This window comes from Somniosus microcephalus, chromosome 12 (genome assembly GCF_052327205.1).
Source record: "Somniosus microcephalus isolate GS21.2 chromosome 12, FLI_Smic_1.0, whole genome shotgun sequence".
Taxonomy (NCBI): domain Eukaryota; kingdom Metazoa; phylum Chordata; class Chondrichthyes; order Squaliformes; family Somniosidae; genus Somniosus; species Somniosus microcephalus.
In genome coordinates, this window is record NC_140998.1 from 172064746 (window position 1) to 172085045 (window position 20300).

Consider the following 20300-nt stretch of genomic DNA (forward strand, 5'->3'; position numbering starts at 1 on the left):
GGGGACAGGGAGAGAGAGACGGGACAGAGAGAAAGGAGGCAGGGGACCAGCAGGTTTTGGCACGAACACTCCCAGGGCAGGTACAGCGCAGGTTAGATACAGAGTAAAGCTCCCTCTACACTGTCCCATCAAACACTCCCAGGGCAGGTACAGCACGGGTTAGATACAGAGTAAAGCTCCCTCTACACTGTCCCATCAAACACTCCCAGGGCAGGTACAGCACGGGTTAGATACAGAGTAAAGCTCCCTCTACACTGTCCCATCAAACACTCCCAGGGCAGGTACAGCACGGGTTAGATACAGAGTAAAGCTCTCTCTACACTGTCCCATCAAACACTCCCAGGGAAGGTACAGCACAGGTCAGATACAGAGTAAAGCTCCCTCTACACTGTCCCATCAATCACTCCCAGGGCTGGTACAGCACGGGTCAGATACAGAGTAAAGCTCTCTCTACACTGTCCCATCAAACACTCCCAGGGCAGGTACAGCACGGGTTAGATACAGAATAAAGCTCCCTCTACACTGTTCCCATCAAACACTCCAAGGGCAGGTACAGCACGGGTTAGATACAAAATAAAGCTCCCTCAACACTGTCCGATCAAACACTCCCAGGGCAGGTACAGCACAGGTTAGATACAGAGTAACGCTCCCTCTACACTGTCCCATCAAACACTCCCAGGGCAGGTACAGCACGGGTTAGATACAGAGTAAAGCTCCCTCTACACTGTCCTACCAAACACTCCCAGGGCAGGTATAGCACTGGTTAGATACAGAGTAAAGCTCCCTCTACACTGTCCCGTCAAACACACGCAGGGCAGGTACAGCATGGGTTAGATACAGAGTAAAGCTCCCTCTACACTGTCCCCATCAAACACTCCCAGGGCAGGAACTGCATGGGTTACAGAGTAAAGCTCCCTTTACCTCGCCGATAGATCTAATGCTCAGATTTGGTCTGTATTTGTCACTCAGTTGAACTTGTAAGAGATTTGATGGCGGTTTCTGCTCAGTGTCGCTGGCAATGCTTGGGCAAGTTGTTGATGTTTGGAAAGTAGATTGGTTTAATGAAGGACACAGACACCAGATGTTGTAGCAGGAATGATTTCATTGTTTGAAAAAAAAATAAATTCAAACTCTGCCATGAATTTAAAACCATGGGTGAAGTGATAATGTATTTACACATCAAGACATTTATAAATATGCATTATATACAAAATAATTTTATAAAAGTATAAAGTTCAGTGCTTCACATTTAAATTAATTATGAAATACCAACCTTAAAAAAAATAACATTATTGATTGTCTTGGTCGCTCATTCACTACTTGATTTAAAGGGAACAGCAATGGGCGGCCTGTACACGAGGCTCTGCTCCCCCTCTGTTTGCTCCCCCTCTGTCTGCTCCCCCTCTGTCTGCTCCCCCTCTGTCTGCTCCCCCCCTGTCTGCTCCCCCCTGTCTGCTCCCCCCCTGTCTGCTCCCCCCCTGTCTGCTCCCCCCCTGTCTGCTCCCCCCCTGTCTGCTCCCCCTCTGTCTGCTCCCCATCTGTCTGCTCCCCCTCTGTCTGCTCCCCCTCTGTCTGCTCCCCCTCTGTCTGCTCCCCCTCTGTCTGCTCCCCCTCTGTCTGCTCCCCCCCTGTCTGCTCCCCCCCTGTCTGCTCTCCCTCTGTCTGCTCCCTGCCAGTTTCCTGTCTGCTCCCCGGGGAAATGTTGATCTAATCCCGGGGGGTGGAGGGAGGGTGCGGGGGTAGGTGGGGGGAAGTGTTGAATCTCCCTGCCGTGGATCCATGAATGAGTGACACTGTCTGTGGCTCATCTCAATCCCAAATCCTGGCCTGTTTCAGTCACTGTGAGTATGACACTGCCTCGGGATTAAAGTCGAACCCAGTTAAATACACCTCACTCTTCAAAAAAATAAATCGACCCCACTCGGTGGGTTTGCGATTTATGCCACTCCTCTGCTGTCTGTGTTGAGTCTGCAGCACCGTGTTGATGGGAGGTGCCTGGTCCAGTGTCTGTCACATCTCCAAGTCTCCACTAACAGCAGTGGATCAGTGGGTCGAAAGCTCCAGGGAGAATTTCATCATCCCATATCCCATATCCCGAGCTCCTTCAGAAACCGAGAGCTGGCCCCTCACAAAGTTGCAGTCTCCAGTTTTCAAACGTTCCTCTTTCCAGCAGCAAATCACAAAGAAATAAATACCAGTCCCACTTTGTGTAAACAGACAGACCTGGAGACGCCAGACAGATTGTAGCCTCTCCTGTATTGCAGCCTTAAACCTGCAGAGAGGGAGGGAGGGTCATTCCAAACAGCTTTCAATGGTTCATTTCCCCTTTAAATCGACACCTTCCCATCCTGTGATCCTGCTTTTAAATACAGACTAGCAGTGAATGGTGTGGAGACTGAAACCTTCATTGAAAGGTGACCTGCCTCATGCCCAGCAACTCTCTCACCAGCCCAACTCTCCTTGACAGCCAACCCTCCCAGGCCGAGGGAAGCAGCGGCCCACACTGCTAAAATTCTACAAACAGCAATGAGATAAATGACCAGATAATCAGTGACAATCACTCCAGAGATTTCAGCCCATAATCCAGACTGACACTCCAGTGCAGTACTTTTCGGATGAGATGTTAAACTGAGGCCCCGTCTGCTCTCTCAGGTGGACATAAAAGATCCCATAGCACTATTCGAAGAAGAGCAGTGGAGATCTCCCGGTGTCCTGGCCAATATTTATCCCTCAACCAACATCACTAAAACAGATTATCTGGGCATTATCATGTTGCTGTTTGTGGGAGCTTGCTGTGCGCAAATTGACTGCCGTGTTTCCCACATTATAACAGTGATTACACTTCAAAAGTATTTCATTGGCTGTAAAGTGATTTGGGATGTCATGAGGTTGTGAAAGGTGCTGTATAAATGCAAGTCTTTTTATGAATGGACTGATACTTTATAACTAGATTATAACTAGATGTTTGAAGAGAGCACTGTGCATATTGAGTGTGCCGTCAATACCATGGACAGGGTAAGTGGGATGTGCGTGGAGACACGACTGGGAGTAACACCATCAGTGAGGGCCCAATCCTGGGCTGTACTGATTGGAAGAGCCTCCTCTGTCTCCAGGACCCTGCCCCATTGCTCCCAGTAGGTTGGGTGTTGCACTATGTGACTGTGTGTACAGTGACACCCAAATATCTGCAGCACACTCGTTCCCGGTTGTGCCTGGCCCGGTGTCTGTTTTGGGAATGTGCTGTAGACCGCTCATTGCTCTCGTGTGACCAAGTTCCCCGCCACAGCGACCCACTCCGTCCAGCAACCTAACCGAGAGTGGCCAAGATCAGAGCCACACGGCAGAAGCTGCAATCACCCAGTTAGAGTGCTGCCAGCCCGCCCCTCAGTTCTGTTGAGTTGAAGTAGGCCCTAATCCTTAAAACAGCACAATGTTCCGGTATTCGATGGTACAACCGAGCAGCAGCCTGAAATTTCCAGTTGAAGAGCAGTTAGTCCCAAAGCCAATCACTCTCCCCTCTAGTCCGGGGCCACCAGAGGAGACAATCAGCAGTCTGGCTCGGATCCGGCTGCAGGTCATGGGGTGAAAGAGCACCGTATTAACCCACAGCTTGACTCCATCACCCTCCCCTCCACACAGTGTACCTCCCCCCACCCGTGTACTGCCCCCCTCCCCATCTACCCTCCCTGCTCCCCGTCTACCCTCCCCCCCGTCTACCGTCCCCCTCCCCGTCTACCCTCCCCGTCTACCCTCCCTGCTCCCCGTCTACCCTCCCCCCTCCCCATCTACCCACCCCCTCCCCGTGTACCCTCCCCCCTCCCCATCTACCCATCCCCCCTCGTCTACCCTCCTCGCCTACCCTCCCCGCTCCCCATCTACCCACCCCGTCTACCCTCCCCCTCCCCGTCTACCCTCCCCGTCTACCCTCCCCGTCTACCCTCCCCGCTCCCCGTCTACCCTCCTCGTCTACCCTCCCCTCTCCCCGTCTACCCTCCTCATCTACCCTCCCCCCATCTACCCTCCCCCGTCTACCCTCCCCCTCCCGTCTAGTCTACCCTCCCCCTCCCCATCTACCCACCCCCTCCCCGTGTACCCTCCCCATCTACCCTCCCCCTCCCCGTCTACCCTCCTCGTCTACCCTCCCCGCTCCCCGTCTACCCTCCCCCCATCTACCCTCCCCCTTCCTCTCCACCCCTCCCCCTCCCCATCCACCCCTCCCCCTCCACCCCTCCCCCTCCCCTTCCTCTCCACCCCTCCACCCCTCCCCCTCCCCATCTACCCTCCCCCTCCACCCCCCCTCTCCACCCCCCCTCCCCGTCTACCTTCCCCCTCCCCCCTCCCCCTCCACCCCTCCCCCTCCCCCTCCCCCCTTGGCCATTCTCTAAGAGCTCCACACCTTGGCCTGCTTACCTCAGTGATGACATCATGCTGCCTGCCCTCCCCAGTGCGGTACACGGGCTGGTACATCAGGTCCTGGGCACACGCTATCGTGGATATTCTGCACTCCAGCTTTTCACTACAAAACAAAAGAGGGGAAAGCAGGTGAGAGAACAGTCCGAGCAAGCATGGCAGCGCACCGACACTCAGCGGGGACAGTTAAATATAAAAGCAGTCCATTCCTGCTGGTGATGTAAGTGAGTGGACGCAACACATGCCCAGAACAGTTGCCGATCACTGCCTGCAGACTTCCGTCTCTTTGAAATCAGTGGGTTTGAGTGTGGGACAGGAATGATACTGTGGGTCACCCACTGACCTCAGAGGGTTTCACTGGGGTGCGACGGGGGCTAAATCTTTGTGTGACCAGCCCGGGAGCCCAGGCAGAGATGGTTGATGAGCTGGCTGCTGCAAACATAGAAAGTAAATTAGAAAGACAGAGGAATCAAGGGCTAGATAGTAGTCAACAAGGAGGTTTGCCTGTACTAAATGGTATATACTTCAATGCAAGGAGTATAGCAAACAAGGCAGATGAACTGAGAGCACAGGTAGATACTTGGGACTATGATATTATAGCTATTACAGAGACGTGGCTGTAAGACGGGATGGTATGGGAACTCAACATTCCTGGTTACAGGATTTTCAGACAGGATAGAGAGGGAGGTAAAAAGGGAGGCGGGGTTGCGGTGTTGATTAAAGAAACTATTACAGGGATGATATGTTGGCGGGATCATCAAACAAGGCCATATGGGTCAAATTGAAAAACAAAAAAGGGGCGATCACACTGCTGGGAGTGTACTATAGCCCCCCAAACAGTGAGCGGGAGTTAGAAGAGCAAATATGTAGACAAATTTCTGAGAAGTGCAAAAACTATACGGCAGTAATAGTAGGGGATTTCAACTACCCCAATATTAACTGGGATAAAATTAGTGTGAAGGGTATAGAGGGTGCAGAATTTCTAAAATGCATCCAGGAGAACTTTTTTAGCCAGTATGTAGCAAGCCCAACAAGGGAGGGGGCGGTTCTGGACTTAGTTTTAGGGAATGAAGCTGGGCAGGTAGAAGGTATATCAGTGGGGGAGCATTTTGGTGATAATGACCATAATTCTGTTAGATTTAAGATAGTTATGGAAAAGGACAAGGATAGACCAGGAATAAAAATTCTAAATTGGGGGAAAAGCAAATTTTGCTAAGCTCAGAGGGGATTTAGCCATAGTGGACAGGAAACAGCTACTTGAAGGTAAATCAGTGTCAGAGCAGTGGGAGGCATTCAAGGAGGCGATCCGGAGGGTTCAGACCAAATATGTGCCCTAAAAGAAAAAAGGTGGGACTAACAAATCTAGAGCCCCCTGGATGTCTAGGGACATACAGGGTAGGATAAAGAAAAAAAGGGAGGCGTATGACAGATACCGAGGGCTAAATACTCCAGAATCTTTAGAGGAGTACAGAAAGTGCAGGGGTGCAATTAAAAAGGATATTAGGAAAGCAAAGAGAGAGCATGAAAAATTCTTGGCAAATAAAATCAAGGCAAACCCAAAGATGTTTTATAAATATATTAAGAGTAAGAGGGTAACTAAAGAAAGGGTAGGGCCTATAAGAGATCATGAGGGTAATGTGTGTGTGGAGGCGGGAGACCTCAGTAGGGTTCTTAATGAATACTTTGCGTCTGTTTTCACAAAGGAGAGGGGCGAAGCAAACATTGCTATCAGGGGAGGAGTGTGAAATATTAGATGAAATAAACATAGTGAGAGAGGAAGTATTAAGGGGTTTAGCAGCTTTAAAAGTGGATAAATCCCCAGGCCCGGATGAAATGTATCCCAGGCTGTTAAGCGAAGTGAAAGAGGAAATCGCAGAGGCCCTGACCATCATTTTATCAGTCTTCTCTGGCTTCAGGTGTGGTGCCGGAGGACTGGAGGACTGCTAATGTGGTATGCTTGTTTAAAAAGGGAGAAAGGGATAGACTGAGTAATTACAGGCCAGTCAGCCTAACCTCGGTGGTGGGAAAATTATTGGAAAGAATTCTGAAGGACAGGATAAATCTTCATTTAGAAAGACACGGATTAATCAAGGATAGTCAGCATGGATTTGTTAAGGGAAGGTCATGTCTGACAAACTTGATTATGTTTTTTGAAGAGGTAACAAGGAGGGTAGATGAGGGTAGTGCATTTGATGTAGTGTATATGGACTTTAGCAAGGCTTTTGATAAGGTTCCACATGGCAGACTGGTCACGAAGTTAAAAGCCCATGGGATCCAGAGCAAAGTGTCACATTGGATTCAAAACTGGCTCGGAGGCAGGAAGCAGAGGGTAATGGTTGATTGGTGTTTTTGTGACTGGAAGGCTGTTTTCAGTGGGGTCTGTTATGTTCATTAATAAATAGACATTCTTATTATGAACACAGCTAGCTTTTGCTAGTTATTTTATTGAGCACATGTGGACCGGTACAGTATCTGTAGAGGCTTCCATCTTGACTGCTGCCTTGTGGGTAGCCTAGTGCCTCATGGGTAATGTAGTCTTAATATCTATACAGCTGGGTAGTGTAGTCTTATATACATACAGCTATATACAGCTCTACACAGCTCTACGGCTCCACCTAGTGTCCACTATAGAATGACATGTTATTGATCATTACATCCCCCTTTCTTTGAGGTTTAACAAAATTAATATCAATCAACTTTCAAGAAAACAATAAAGATAATATCAGTAACACTTTTGTTAGTGCTCTATAAACATAAACATTTTCAAAACAGTCAACACATTTTCAAAGCTTTACATTGTACTCAAAGATTAAGTCTATCAGGCTCTTTTACTTCATGTGTGGATCTTCTCAACACGGGTAAGTCTGATGTGTCTTCATGAGATTGTTCTGGCGGTGAATGACAAGATGCACTTGCGGCATTGTCATCAATCTGCTCTTGTATAGATCAAGGTCTCCTTGCGATCTTTGCTTGGAGAGGGTTTCAGTGTTTCCTTCACTCTTCATGCCATAACTCTCAATGTAGTCAATGCACTCTCGAAAAACTGCTGGCAGCTGGATCCCATCATACAGCATAGTCCTCTCAGCAGCCTCGGCTAATGGAACACCAAAGATTGGCCTGAGGGAAGAAGGAGTATCCACCGGAACTGCTTCCTGCTCTGGTGCAGGCTTTTTCTTTTTCTTTTTCTCTTTCCACTGCTTAACAACATCTGCTGTGGTTATATCTTTGGACTTTTTCTCCTTGTGTTTTTCCTCTTTGTGCTTCTCTTTGACCTTAAAGTCTTTTTCTTTCTTCTTGGAGAAACTAGGCTTTTTGAAAGACATGGATACCCTTTGGCCTTTTCATCCTTGATGGGCTCTCTGCTTCATCACCTGAGTCATCTGGTCTGCTTATGGCACAGTTTATACGGTAGACTCTCTTGACCAGTTCTAAGTCTTCACAAGCTTTGTCACCTAGTATCGAATCAAGTCTTTCAGCCACAACAGAAAACATGAGATGCACTTTGTCTTTGACTGTCACTTTAAGTCTGCATACACCTAAGCTATCTATTTTCTGTCCATTATAGCTCTTCAGTAGTACTGACTTTTTCTGTATTTTGGGCTTTGCTTTCATATTTTTCATGTCACTCATACTGATTAAGTTTGCTTTTGCCCCAGTGTCCAGTTTCAATGTAACTAATGCTCCATTTATCTGCAGTGGGATCATCCATTTGTCCTCTTTTACTGCATTAACTTTATGTTCAGCATTGTCTATTTCTGAGGGCTGCACATGTTCTGTATCTTTTTTGATATCGTCACATGACACCATTCCTACAAAAAATGTCTCACTTAAATCAGTGTCCTCAATCACATTAACTCGTTGCCCTTTCGTCGTTTTTACTTTTGAAAAGCATTGTTTGGCAAAGTGATTCTTTCCATTACACTTTGTGCACATTTTTCCAAACGCTGGGCATTGTCTTAACTGGTGTTTGTAACCACAGCGTTTACAATTAAAAATTTCATCCTCCGATTGCTTTTCATTTCTGTTCTGCCCACGTTTCTTCCCCTTGTAGGACACAGCACCGACAGCAGCATTTTCACTCATTACAATCGCATCATTATTGATTTCACTGAAAGTCTTTGCGTGTTTTCGAGCTAGCTCGCTGGCTTGGCATATTTTCACTGCATTTTCCAAGTTTAGTTCGGTTTCTCTCAACAGACGTTCCCTGACTTTTTTTATCATGAATACCAAACACAATCTGGTCACGAATCATGGATGCTTTGAGCTCAGAGAAATTACATGTCTGTGCTTTCAGTTTCAGATCAGTTATAAAGCTAACAAAAGTCTCATTTTGTTGCTGTGTCCGAGAACAGAAGATGTATCTTTCATACGTCTCATTCTTTTTGGGAGAGCACTGTGCATCAAATTTTTTTAGCACATCTTCTAATTTTTCTCTGTTCTCCGCTGGATTAAATACAAATGTATTAAATACCTCTATTGCCTGTGGGCCTGCAACCGTGAGCAGCAACGCTATCTTCCTTGCATCTGGCTTCGTACTGAATCCGATGGCTGCAATGTAGAGTTCGAATTGCTGTTTAAAAGTCTGCCAGTTGTAGTCGATTTTTTCTGTGAGATTCAAGCGCTCTGGTGGCTTCAAATTCTCCATTTCGCTTTTCACAATTTTCAGCAGATATTCACCACCCTGGTACCATGTTATGTTCATTAATAACTAGACATTCTTATTATGAACACAGCTAGCTTTTGCTAGTTATTTTATTGAGCACATGTGGACTAGGTACAGTATCTGTAGAGGCTTCCAGCTTGACTGCTGCCTTGTGGGTAGCCTAGTGCCTCATGGGTAATGTAGTCTTAATATCTATACAGCTGGGTAGTGTAGTCTTATATACAGCTCTACACAGCTCTACGGCTCCACCTAGTGTCCACTATAGAATGACATGTTATTGATCATTACAGGGTCCCTTGCTTTTTGTGGTATATATCAATGATCTAGACTTGAATCTAGGGGGTATGATTAAGAAGTTTGCAGATGATACTAAAATTGGCTGTGTGGTTGATACTGAAGAAAGAAGCTGTAGACTGCACAGGAAGATATCAATAAATTGGTCAGGTGGGCAGAATAGTGGCAAATGGAATTCAATCCGGAGAAGTGTGAGGTAATGCATTTGGGGAGGGCTAACAATGAAAGGGAATACACATTAAATGCGGTAGGACACTGAGTAGTGTAGAGGAACAAAGGGACCTTGGAGTGCATGTTCACAGATCCCTGAAGGTAGCAGGCCAGGTAGATAAGGCGGTTAAGAAGGCATACGGACTGCTTGCCTTTATTAGCCGAGGCACAGAATACAAGAGCAGGGGGGTTATGCTTCAACTGTATAAAACACTAGTTATGCCTCAGCTAGAGTACTGCGTGCAGTTCTGGTCACCACATTACAGGAAAGATGTGATTGCACTAGAGAGGATACAGAGGAGATTTACAAGGATGTTATAGCAAAATACTGCGGATGCTGGAAATCCGAAATAACAACAGAAAACACTGGAAAAACTCAGCAGGCCAGGCAACATCCATGGAGAGAGAAACAGAGTTAACGTTTCAGGTCAAAACCCTTCTTCAGAAGAGTTCTGAAGAAGGGTTTTGACCTGAAACGTTGACTCTGTTTCTCTCTCCACGGATGTTGCCCGGCCTGCTGAGTTTTTCCAGCATTTTCTGTTGTTATTTTACAAGGATGTTGCTGGGAATAGAGAATCTTAGCTATGAGGAAAGACCGGATAGACTGGGTCTGTTTTCCTTGGAACAGAGGAGGCTGAGGGGAGACCTTATTGAGGTGTATAAAATTATGAGGGGCATAGATAAAGTGGATAGAAAGGACCTATTTCCCTTAGCAGAGGGGTCAAGAACCAGGGGGCACAGATTTAAAGTAATTGGGGGAAGGTTTAGAGGGGATTTGAGCAGAAATTTCTTCACCCAGAGGGTTGTGGGGGTCTGGAACTCACTGCCTGAAAAGGTGGTAGAGGTGGAAACCCTAACCACATTTAAAAAGTACTTGGATGTGCACTTGGGATGCTGTAACCTGCAGGGCTACGGATCAAGAGCTGGGAAGTGGGATTAGGCTGGATAACTCTATGTTGGCCGGCACGGACACAATGGGCCAAAATGGCCTCCTTCCATGCTGTAACTTTCTATAATTCTATGACAGATGGTGTTGCACCCCGTGGGTCCATGGTTTTGATGGTGCTGACCAGCATAGAAACATAGAAACATAGAAGATAGGAGCAGGAGTAGGGCATTCGGCCCCTCGAACCTGCTCCGCCATTCAATGAGATCATGGCTGATCATCCAAACTCAGTACCCTGTCCCTGCCTTCTCCCCATATCCCTTGATCCCTTGATCACTTTAGCCTTAAGAAACATATCTAACTCCTTCTTGAATATATTTAATGACTTGGCCTCAACTGCCTTCTGTGGTACAGCATTCCACAGGTTCACCACTCTCTGGGTGAAGAAATTCCTCCTCATCTCTGTCCTAAATGGCTTACCCCTTATCTTTAGACTGTGACCCATGGTTCTGGACTCCCCCGCCATCAGGAACATCCTTCCTGCATCTAGTCTGTCTAGTCCTGTTAGAATTTTATAAGTTTCAATGAGATCCCCTCTCATTCTTCTAAACTCCAGCGAGTATAAGCCCAATTGACTCAATCTCTCCTCATACGTCATTCCTGCCATCCCAGGTATCAGTCTGGTGAATCTTCGCTGCACTCCCTCCATGGCAAGAACATCCTTTCTCAGATAAGGCGACCAAAACTGCACACAATACTCAAGGTGTGGTCTCACCAAGGCCCTGTACAACTGCAGCAAGACATTCTTGTTCCTGTACTCAAACCCTCTCGCCACGAAGGCCAACATACCATTTGCCTTCTTAACCGCCTGCTGCACCTGCATGCTTACCTTCAGCAACTGGTGCACAAGGACACACAGGTCTTGTTGCACTTCCCCTTCTCCCAATCTATTGCCATTCAGATAATAATCTGCCTTCCTGTTTTTGCCACCAAAGTGGATAACCTCGCATTTATTCACATTGGGCAGATGCATGGCAGATGCAGTATAATCACCCAACCTGTCCAAATCATACTGGAGTTTCTCGGCATCCTCCTCACAGCACACACGCCCACCCAACTTTGTGTCGTCTGCAAACTTGGAGATATTACATCTAGTTCCCTCGTCTAGATCATTAATATATATTGTGAATAGCTGGGGTCCTAGACCAATCTCTGCGGTACCCCACTAGTCACTACCTGCCACTCGGAAAAAGACCCGTTTATTCCAACTCTTTGCTTCCTGTCTGCCAACCAGTTCTCTATCCAAGTCAGTACTTTGCCCCCAATCCCATGTGCCTTAACTTTACATGCTAATCTCTTATGCGGGACCTTATCGAAAGCCTTCTGAAAGTCCAAATACACCACATCCACTGGTTCTCCCTTATCTATTCTACCAGTTACATCCTCAAAAAATTCCAGTAGATTAGTCAAGCACGATTTATCTTTTGTAAATCCATGTTGACTTTGTCCGATCCTGTCACTGTTTTCCAAGTGCTCTGCTATTACATCTTTTATAATGGACTCTAGCATTTTCCCCAATACTGATGTCAGGCTTACCGGTCTATAATTCTCCGTTTTCTCTCTACCACCTTTTTTGTACAGTAGGGTAACATTAGCTACCCTCCAATCCATGGGAACTGTTCCAGAGTCTATAGAATTTTGGACGATGATCAGCAATGCATCTACTATTTCTGGGGCCACTTCCTTAAGTATCCTAGGATGTAGATTATCAGGCCCTGGGGATTTATCGGCCTTCAATCCCGTCAATTTCCCTAACACCATTTCCCTACAAATACTGATTTAATTCAGTTCCTCCCTCTCATTAGACCCTATGTTCCCCAACGTCTCTGGGAGGTTATTTGTGTCCTCCTTTGTGAAGACAGAACCAAAGTATGTATTTAATTGGTCTGCAGAGAGCCATATTCTCACAGGCTTCTGTATCGAGTGCATACTGCATCTAAAAACAGCTCCTAAAGAAAGGGGGGGGGCAGGAAGGGCCAGCGCGGGGGGGGGGGGCTGGGCAGGAAGGGTCATCAGGTCTGAATCAAAGGGTCCTGGGGGCGTCACCTCTGCCTGGAACTTGAGGTTTATGGGGACCAAATCATATGTTTCCATACAACAGGCTGATTCCCTTACTGAGGAAATGAGACTATTCACAGTTAAACACCTGCTCGTACTACAGCACTCCCTCAGAACTGACCCTCCGACAGTGCAGCACTCCCTCAGAACTGACCCTCCGACAGTGCAGCACTCCCTCAGAACTGACCCTCCGACAGTGCAGCACTCCCTCAGAACTGACCCTCCGACAGTGCAGCACTCCCTCAGAACTGACCCTCCGACAGTGCAGCACTCCCTCAGAACTGACCCTCCGACAGTGCGACACACCCTCAGAACTGACCCTCCGACAGTGCAGCACTCCCTCAGTATTGACCCTCTGACAGTGCGACACACCCTCAGAACTGACCCTCCGACAGTGCAGCACTCCCTCAGAACTGACCCTCTGACAGTGCAGCACTCCCTCAGAACTGACCCTCCGACAGTGCGACACACCCTCAGAACTGACCCTCCGACAGTGCAGCACTCCCTCAGAACTGACCCTCTGACAGTGCAGCACTCCCTCAGAACTGACCCTCCGACAGTGCGACACACCCTCAGAACTGACCCTCTGACAGTCCAGCACTCCCTCAGAACTGACCCTCCGACAGTGCAGTACTACCTCTGTACTGCCCATCTGATAGTGCAGCACTCCCTCAGTACTGCCCGTCTGACAGTGCAGCTCTCCATCAGTACTGCCCCTCCGACAGTGCAGCACTCCCTCAGTACTGCCCCTCCGACAGTGCAGCACTCCCTCAGTACTGCCCCTCCGACAGTGCAGCACTCCCTCAGTACTGCCGCTCCGACAGTGCGGCTCTCCATCAGTACTGACCCTCCGACAGTGCAGCACTCCCTCGGTACTGCCCCTCCGACAGTGCAGCACTCCCTCAGTACTGCCGCTCCGACAGTGCGGCTCTCCATCAGTACTGCCCCTCCGACAGTGCAGCACTCCCTCAGTACTGCCCCTCCGACAGTGCAGCACTCCCTCCGTACTACCGCTCCGACAGTGCAGCACTCCCTCAGTACTGCCCCTCCGACAGTGCAGCACTCCCTCCGTACTACCGCTCCGACAGTGCAGCACTCTCTCTGAAATGCATTGATATGTCAGTTTCAGGAGTGGGACTTGAACCCACAACTTTCTGACTCAGAGGCGACAATGCTGTCATCAAGAGCTGGCTGGGACCACACAGGCTCACTGGAGGCAGTGAGACATGCCTTAAATCCCTCAGTCCAGCCCCAGAGTGGAAAGGTCGGTGTCCAGCCCGTTATACGACACAGTACCCTGTGTAACCCACCCGGCAGTTAGTAGCCTACAGCCTGGAGGAACTGGCTGCTAAATCAAAGGCCCCGTATATCAGACCTGGTGCTGGAGTGGAACTCTCCCGAACAGTCTCAGATTACCAAGCTGATCCAGTCAGGATTTCATTACATTCTCATCGAATTACGTGCCGGACATATCTCCCTTCAAAATACTCCAATAGCTTTATATTAATATATACTACTGGGAACAGGTTCACTAGATTGATTCCTGGGATGCGAGGGCTGTCCTATGATGAGAGATTGTGTAGAATGGGCCGATACTCTCTGGAGTTTAGAAGAATGAGAGGTGATCTCATTGAAACATGCAAGATTCTGAAGGGGATTGACAGGGTAGATGCTGAGAGGTTGTTTCCCCTGGCTGGAGTGTCTAGAACTAGGGGGCATAGTCTCAGGATAAGGGGTCGGCCATTCCTCCATGAGGAGGAATTTCTTCACTCAGAGGTTTGTGAATCTTTGGAATTCTCTGCCCCAGAGGGCTGTGAATGCTGAGTCTTTGAGTATATTCAAGGCTGGGATAGATAGATTTTTGGACTCTAGGGGAATCAAGGGATATGGAGATTGGGCGGGAAAGTGGAGTTGAGGTCGATGATCAGCCATGATCTTATTGAATGGCAGAGCAGGCTTGAGAGGCCCTATGGCCTACTCCTGCTCCTATTTCTTATGTTCTTAGGTCACTGTCCCAGGCCCTGCCCTCAGGAACGGACAGCCTGAGTTTAGAGAGCTGGGATTTGCTTGGACCTCAGCCTGGCCGAGGATCGGTAGGCCACTTCCCTGAGCCTCTGTGTAACTCAGTGTGGGATCAGCGCTAGAGATCTCGAGCAGACTCTTCCCTGAGCCTCTGTGTAACTCAGTGTGGGATCAGCGCTAGAGATCTCGAGCAGACTCTTCCCTGGGCCTCTGTGTAACTCAGTGTGGGATCAGCGCTAGAGATCTCGAGCAGACTCTTCCCTAAGCTTACACTGGGACATAGCCCCCACCCCAACACCCCACCTGGGTTTTCGTCTCCACTCTCTTCAGACGGTTGGAGTCCCTCGTGTTCCAGGTCAGGGTACTAGCCCTGATCACTACATGCACAGGGGGTCTGGAGGGAGAGCCCATCCCACCCCACCCCACCCAAAGCTACAAAACCCAGAAGAGTGAACCCATCGCCAGGCAGTAGCAACTCACTTTCAGTCACACTCTCCTTCCCTGGCTGGGAGTCAGGGATCGCCACGACGACAGCGAGTGCTGGTCTGGGATCTCCATGGCTACACCCAGCACCGGTTGATATGGCCTGATGGTGAAGGAGGAGCTTTTATATAACGCAACAAGGTGTTTGGTGTTGTGACAGAGGCCTGCTCTGTCTGAAACATAAACCCTGTGTGTTTTACAGGACATTTAATAGCTGCGATGTATTGCATGTCTAATGTTACAGCTGATCAGCCAGCAGGAGCTGCAGGTTCGAGAGACTCTGAGTCTCAGTCTGCTGGAGATTTAACATCGAGGAGGCTGCAAAGAGCTGCTGGACACGACGGAAGACCCACACCCCACACACCCCACACCCCGCACAGCATGTACAGGGCAGGGACTTCATGTCCAGAAGATGCTGACAGACCTTGGTTAGTCAGTGCCACTATATCCCTGCATATCTGATTGTGCACATGAGCCTAAAGTAGTTGCAATTCATCTTAACCACACTGAGCCTCGCTGGACCCTGATCTGAGGAGTCAGGTTGCTTTGTGACCTTGCTGTTATCTAACTTCCGCTCACTGCAGATATTTAAGAATTTGTTAGAGAAATAGCGAGTAACTTACCACGAGCTTCTGAGGGGCAAGCTTTCCTCTTTTCTACATTTGCGATTTTTATGGCATTTGAGTTCTTGAGAAGGAACAGCCTTGAGGCCCGTGGCCAAATTCCAATCCACGGCACAGTTTCTGTGTTTGTAATTGGACTTGCACTCCCCTTCCAGATCGGCCTTCTTGTTGGTCAGCTTGAGCTGGGATGCTGCGATCAGGTTGTCCCGCTGGGACTCGGTCAGGTTGTTCATGGTCTCGGTGTCTTGGTGCTGCTGCCTGCGAGGTCTCTGGATGTGCCTCAGAGCGATGCCCAGGACACACAGCAGCATGACAAAGGCCATCAGTCCGAAGGCCAGTGACACAGCCACCCAGGGGAAGGGGCTCGGTGGCTGCTGCAGCTTCTGTGACGGGCTGGGAAACACCGGGATCTCGCACAGCGCGCCCATGAAGTTGAATGGGCATTGACACAAAAAGCTTTTGCCATATACGCCAGCGTGGCACGTCCCGCCATTGTGGCATGGCCTGGAGTCACACTCATCCCCCAGCCGTTCCCTGCAGTCCTGGCCTGAGAAGCCGGCTGGGCACACACAGGTGTAGTTGTTGATGTGGTCAAAGCAGGTGGCTCCGTTGGCACAGGGGTTCCTGGCGCAGTCATTCACATTAATCTCGCACCTTTGCCCAGCGAAGCCCGCCTGACAGCGACACATTCTCGACAGCCCCAGATCGAAGCACTGGCCCCCTGCAACAAGGGAGGGAAACTGTTCAGCAGCAGTTCACCAACCAAGGGACAGCTTTCAAACTTATCACTCAATAAACGCAGTCCAGGCCCCACCAGAGATTCACAGGTCAGGACACTGGCGAAGGGGAGGCATCAGGCTCCAAAACTCCACCCGCACATCATTCCCCAGCCAACAAGGAACTGATCCACTTGCCCCGAGGTACCGGCTCAGCAGCTACTGCCTGCCGGTTGTGGGATTAGATTCAGTGACACTAACACGCACACACAGACAAATAAATAGACAGATACATACAGACAAACACACAGACACAGATACATACAGACACAAACACACAGATACACACACTATAGCATACTCAAACAGGTCTAGGACCCAGTGGTCAATTAGACACGCAGACTAGAGCTTAATGTTTAAAACCATTATAATGTTATTCACCCATGGCTGTGGTGTCTTTAAGTACAGAGATGAAAAACAACAGTAACAGGACACACTCTCGCACTCTTCCTCAACTGAACCATTTCCCTGCCCTTTATCCTTCCAGCCTGGAAGTCTTTCCTGATTGACCTTAATTGCCTTTAAAGATTTTTTAAAGCTATACCGCTTTGCCTTGGTCATTCTGACAATTTATACAATTTCACAAAGTTGTACCCCTATAGTGGATACAGAGCTCTCAAAAGCCTATGGCTCACATATGGTCCCTCACTCACTCTGTTAAATATCCCCACCCCCCCTCCCACCAGCAAAGAGCCAGAGGCTCGAGTGATTTCTGTCGTAAGGCACGACATTCGGGAGAGGGCATCACATTCCCACGTGCCGACCCGGCTCCATGCTCAACGGTAAAGGCACACGGTTAGAGGTACAGAAACCAATGTATAGCCCGGGCATAATAAGGGGGCATGATCCGATACCAGCTGGGAGGTTCTCCCTAGTAAATCGTACTTTAGTGTCTCCACCGCCCATTTTATCACATAGTTGTGTTCTTTAGGCAGCAACTCTCTACTCAAGATATTGTGGGATACTCGGCCCCTTCGATAACCTTGGAAAGTTCTGCCTCCAGCCCAACGCCAATGCATCCAGCTGGAAGATGAACTCTCGGGAGAAATCCAGAACCATCGGTACTGGGTCTGAGCATAAGGCATCTTGGAGGACCCCAAATGCTGTTTCCACTCTGGGGGTCTGTTGGACCATCTTCGGTTCCAGAGATTTGACTGGATCTGGCAAAGGGGCCAGTATGGGATAAATAGTTCACAATATCCGAGGCCCATCATCATTTTCGTGTCTTCTCGCTGTTCCCTTTGGAATCGCAGGCTGATTAACAGTCTGACTGGCCGCATCCTTCCATGGCCGTAACCATCTTTATACCAGCTAGGGAGGGTTCTATGGGCTCCCGCAACCCATACGATCGGGGGGGGGGGCACCCATGCCCACCGGACGAGAGTATCCCGCTGCAACTTCAACCCGGGATTCAAAGCTCCAACTCCACTCGCCAGGACGGTCTGGAGTGGGGTTCGAACCCTGCACCGTCTGACCCAGAGACGGGACTGTCTGGAGTGGGATTTGAACCCTGCACCGTCTGACCCAGATACGGGACTGTCTGGAGTGGGATTTGAACCCTGCACCGTCTGACCCAGATACGGGACTGTCTGGAGTGGGGTTCAAACCCTGCACCGTCTGACCCAGAGACGAGACTGTCTGGAGTGGGGTTTGAACCCTGCACCGTCTGACCCAGATACGGGACTGTCTGGAGTGGGATTTGAACCCTGCACCGTCTGACCCAGATACGGGACTGTCTGGAGTGGGGTTCAAACCCTGCACCGTCTGACCCAGAGACGAGACTGTCTGGAGTGGGGTTTGAACCCTGCGCCGTCTGACCCAGAGACGGGACTGTCTGGACTGAGGTTCGAAACCTGCACCGTCTGACCCAGAGACGAGACTGTCTGGAGCGAGGGTCGAATCCTGCACCGTCTGACCCAGAGACGAGACTGTCTGGATTGGGGTTTGAACCCTGGGCCGTCTGACCTAGAGACAAGACTGTCTGGACTGAGGTTCGAAACCTGCACCGTCTGACCCAGAGACGAGACTGTCTGGATTGGGGTTTGAACCCTGCACCGTCTGACCCAGAGACGGGACTGTCTGGATTGAGGTTCGAAACCTGCACCGTCTGACCCAGAGACGAGACTGTCTGGAGTGGGGTTTGAACCCTGGGCCATCTGACCCAGAGACGGGACTGTCTGGAGTGGGGTTTGAACCCTGCACCGTCTGACCCAGAGACGGGACTGTCTGGAGTGGGGTTTGAACCCTGCACCGTCTGACCCAGAGACGGGACTGTCTGGAGTGGGGTTTGAACCCTGCATCGTCTGACCCAGAGACGGGACTGTCTGGAGTGGGGTTCGAAACCTGCACCGTCTGACCCAGAGACGGGACAGGACTGTCTGGAGTGGGAGAGGAGAGGTGGGAGAGGCTGATTTAAACCGAGCTCCGAGAGCGGGAGAGGCAGACCTGCGAGAGGAGAGGCGGGAGAGGCTGATTTAAACCGAGCTCCGAGAGCGGGAGCGGCGGACCTGCGAGAGGAGAGGCGGGAGAGGCTGATTTAAACTGAGCTCCGAGAGCGGGAGCGGCGGACCTGCGAGAGGTGAGGCGGGAGAGGCTGATTTAAACCGAGCTCCGAGAGCGGGAGAGGCAGACCTGAGAGAGGAGAGGCGGGAGGGGCTGATTTAAACCAAGCTCCGAGAGCGGGAGCGGCAGACCTGCGAGAGGAGAGGCGGGAGAGGCTGATTTAAACCGAGCTCCGAGAGCGGGAGTGGCAGACCTGCGAGAGGAGAGGCGGGAGAGGCTGATTTAAACCGAGCTCCGAGAGTGGGAGAGAGAAGTAAAAAGTAACCGAAGTGTGACGTCACCAGAAAGCAGGTAAGTGATTGGTTAGTGAGTATTTCTCTCTTTCTCGCTTTTTTCCAAACTTAAATTTTGTGGTTTATACTTTCTAAGGTCTCTGTTGTGTAGCGGGGACTGCTGGTAAACAAGGGCCCTTGAGTATATCATTTAATTATAGTGTAATTGGTGAGATTGATTTGATTTAATTTAATTTGAATTAATTAAAGGGTAAGCCATGGCAGTACAGCTCGGCGCCGTGGTATGCTCCTCCTGCGCTATGTGGGAAATCAGGGACACTTCCTGTGTCCCTGACGACCATGTGTGCGGGAAGTGTATCCAGCTGCAGCTGCTGGCAGACCGCATTGCGGCGCTGGAGCTGCGAATGGATACATACTGGAGCATTCGCGATGCTGAGGACATCGTGGAAAGCACGTTTAATGAGTTGGTCACACCGCAGGTAAAGGCTGCACAGGCAGGAAGGGAATGGGTGACCGCCAGGCAGAGTAGTAGGCGCAGGCAGGTAGTGCAGGGGTCCGCTGTGGCCATCCCCCTCTCAAACAGATATACCGCTTTGGATATTGTTGGGGAGGATGGCTTATCAGGGGATGGCAGCAGCAGCCAACTTCCTGGCACCAGGGGTGGTTCTGCTGCACAGGACGGGAGGAAAAAGAGGGGTAGAGCTATAGTAATAGGGGATTCTATTGTAAGGGGAATAGATAGACATTTCTGCGGCTGCAAACGAGACTTCAGGATGGTATGTTGCCTCCCTGGTGCAAGGGTAAAGGATGTCTCAGAGCGGCTGCAGAGCATTTTAGAAGGGGAGGGTGAACAGCCAGTTGTCGTGGTGCATATAGGTACCAACGATATAGGTAAAAAACGGGATGAGGTCCTAAAAGCTGAATATAGGGAGTTAGGAGGTAAATTAAAAAATAGGACCGCAAAGGTCTCAGGATTGCTACCAGTGCCACGTGCTAGTCAGAGTAGAAATAGAAGGATAT

The 20300-nt window shown here is 49.6% G+C and overlaps 1 protein-coding gene across 1 annotated transcript in view; it reads right to left on the minus strand.

Moving 5' to 3' along the window:
- Window positions 1–2184: 2184 nt before the first annotated feature.
- LOC147109721 (delta-like protein 4) overlaps window positions 2185–20300 on the minus strand; it is a 326101-nt gene continuing 307985 nt past the window's right edge. Inside the window, 3 exon segments of the mRNA XM_086003839.1 lie at window positions 2185–2272; window positions 4411–4516; window positions 15710–16430. Coding sequence (XP_085859965.1) covers window positions 2267–2272; window positions 4411–4516; window positions 15710–16430 — 833 coding nt within the window. The 3' untranslated portion in view covers window positions 2185–2266.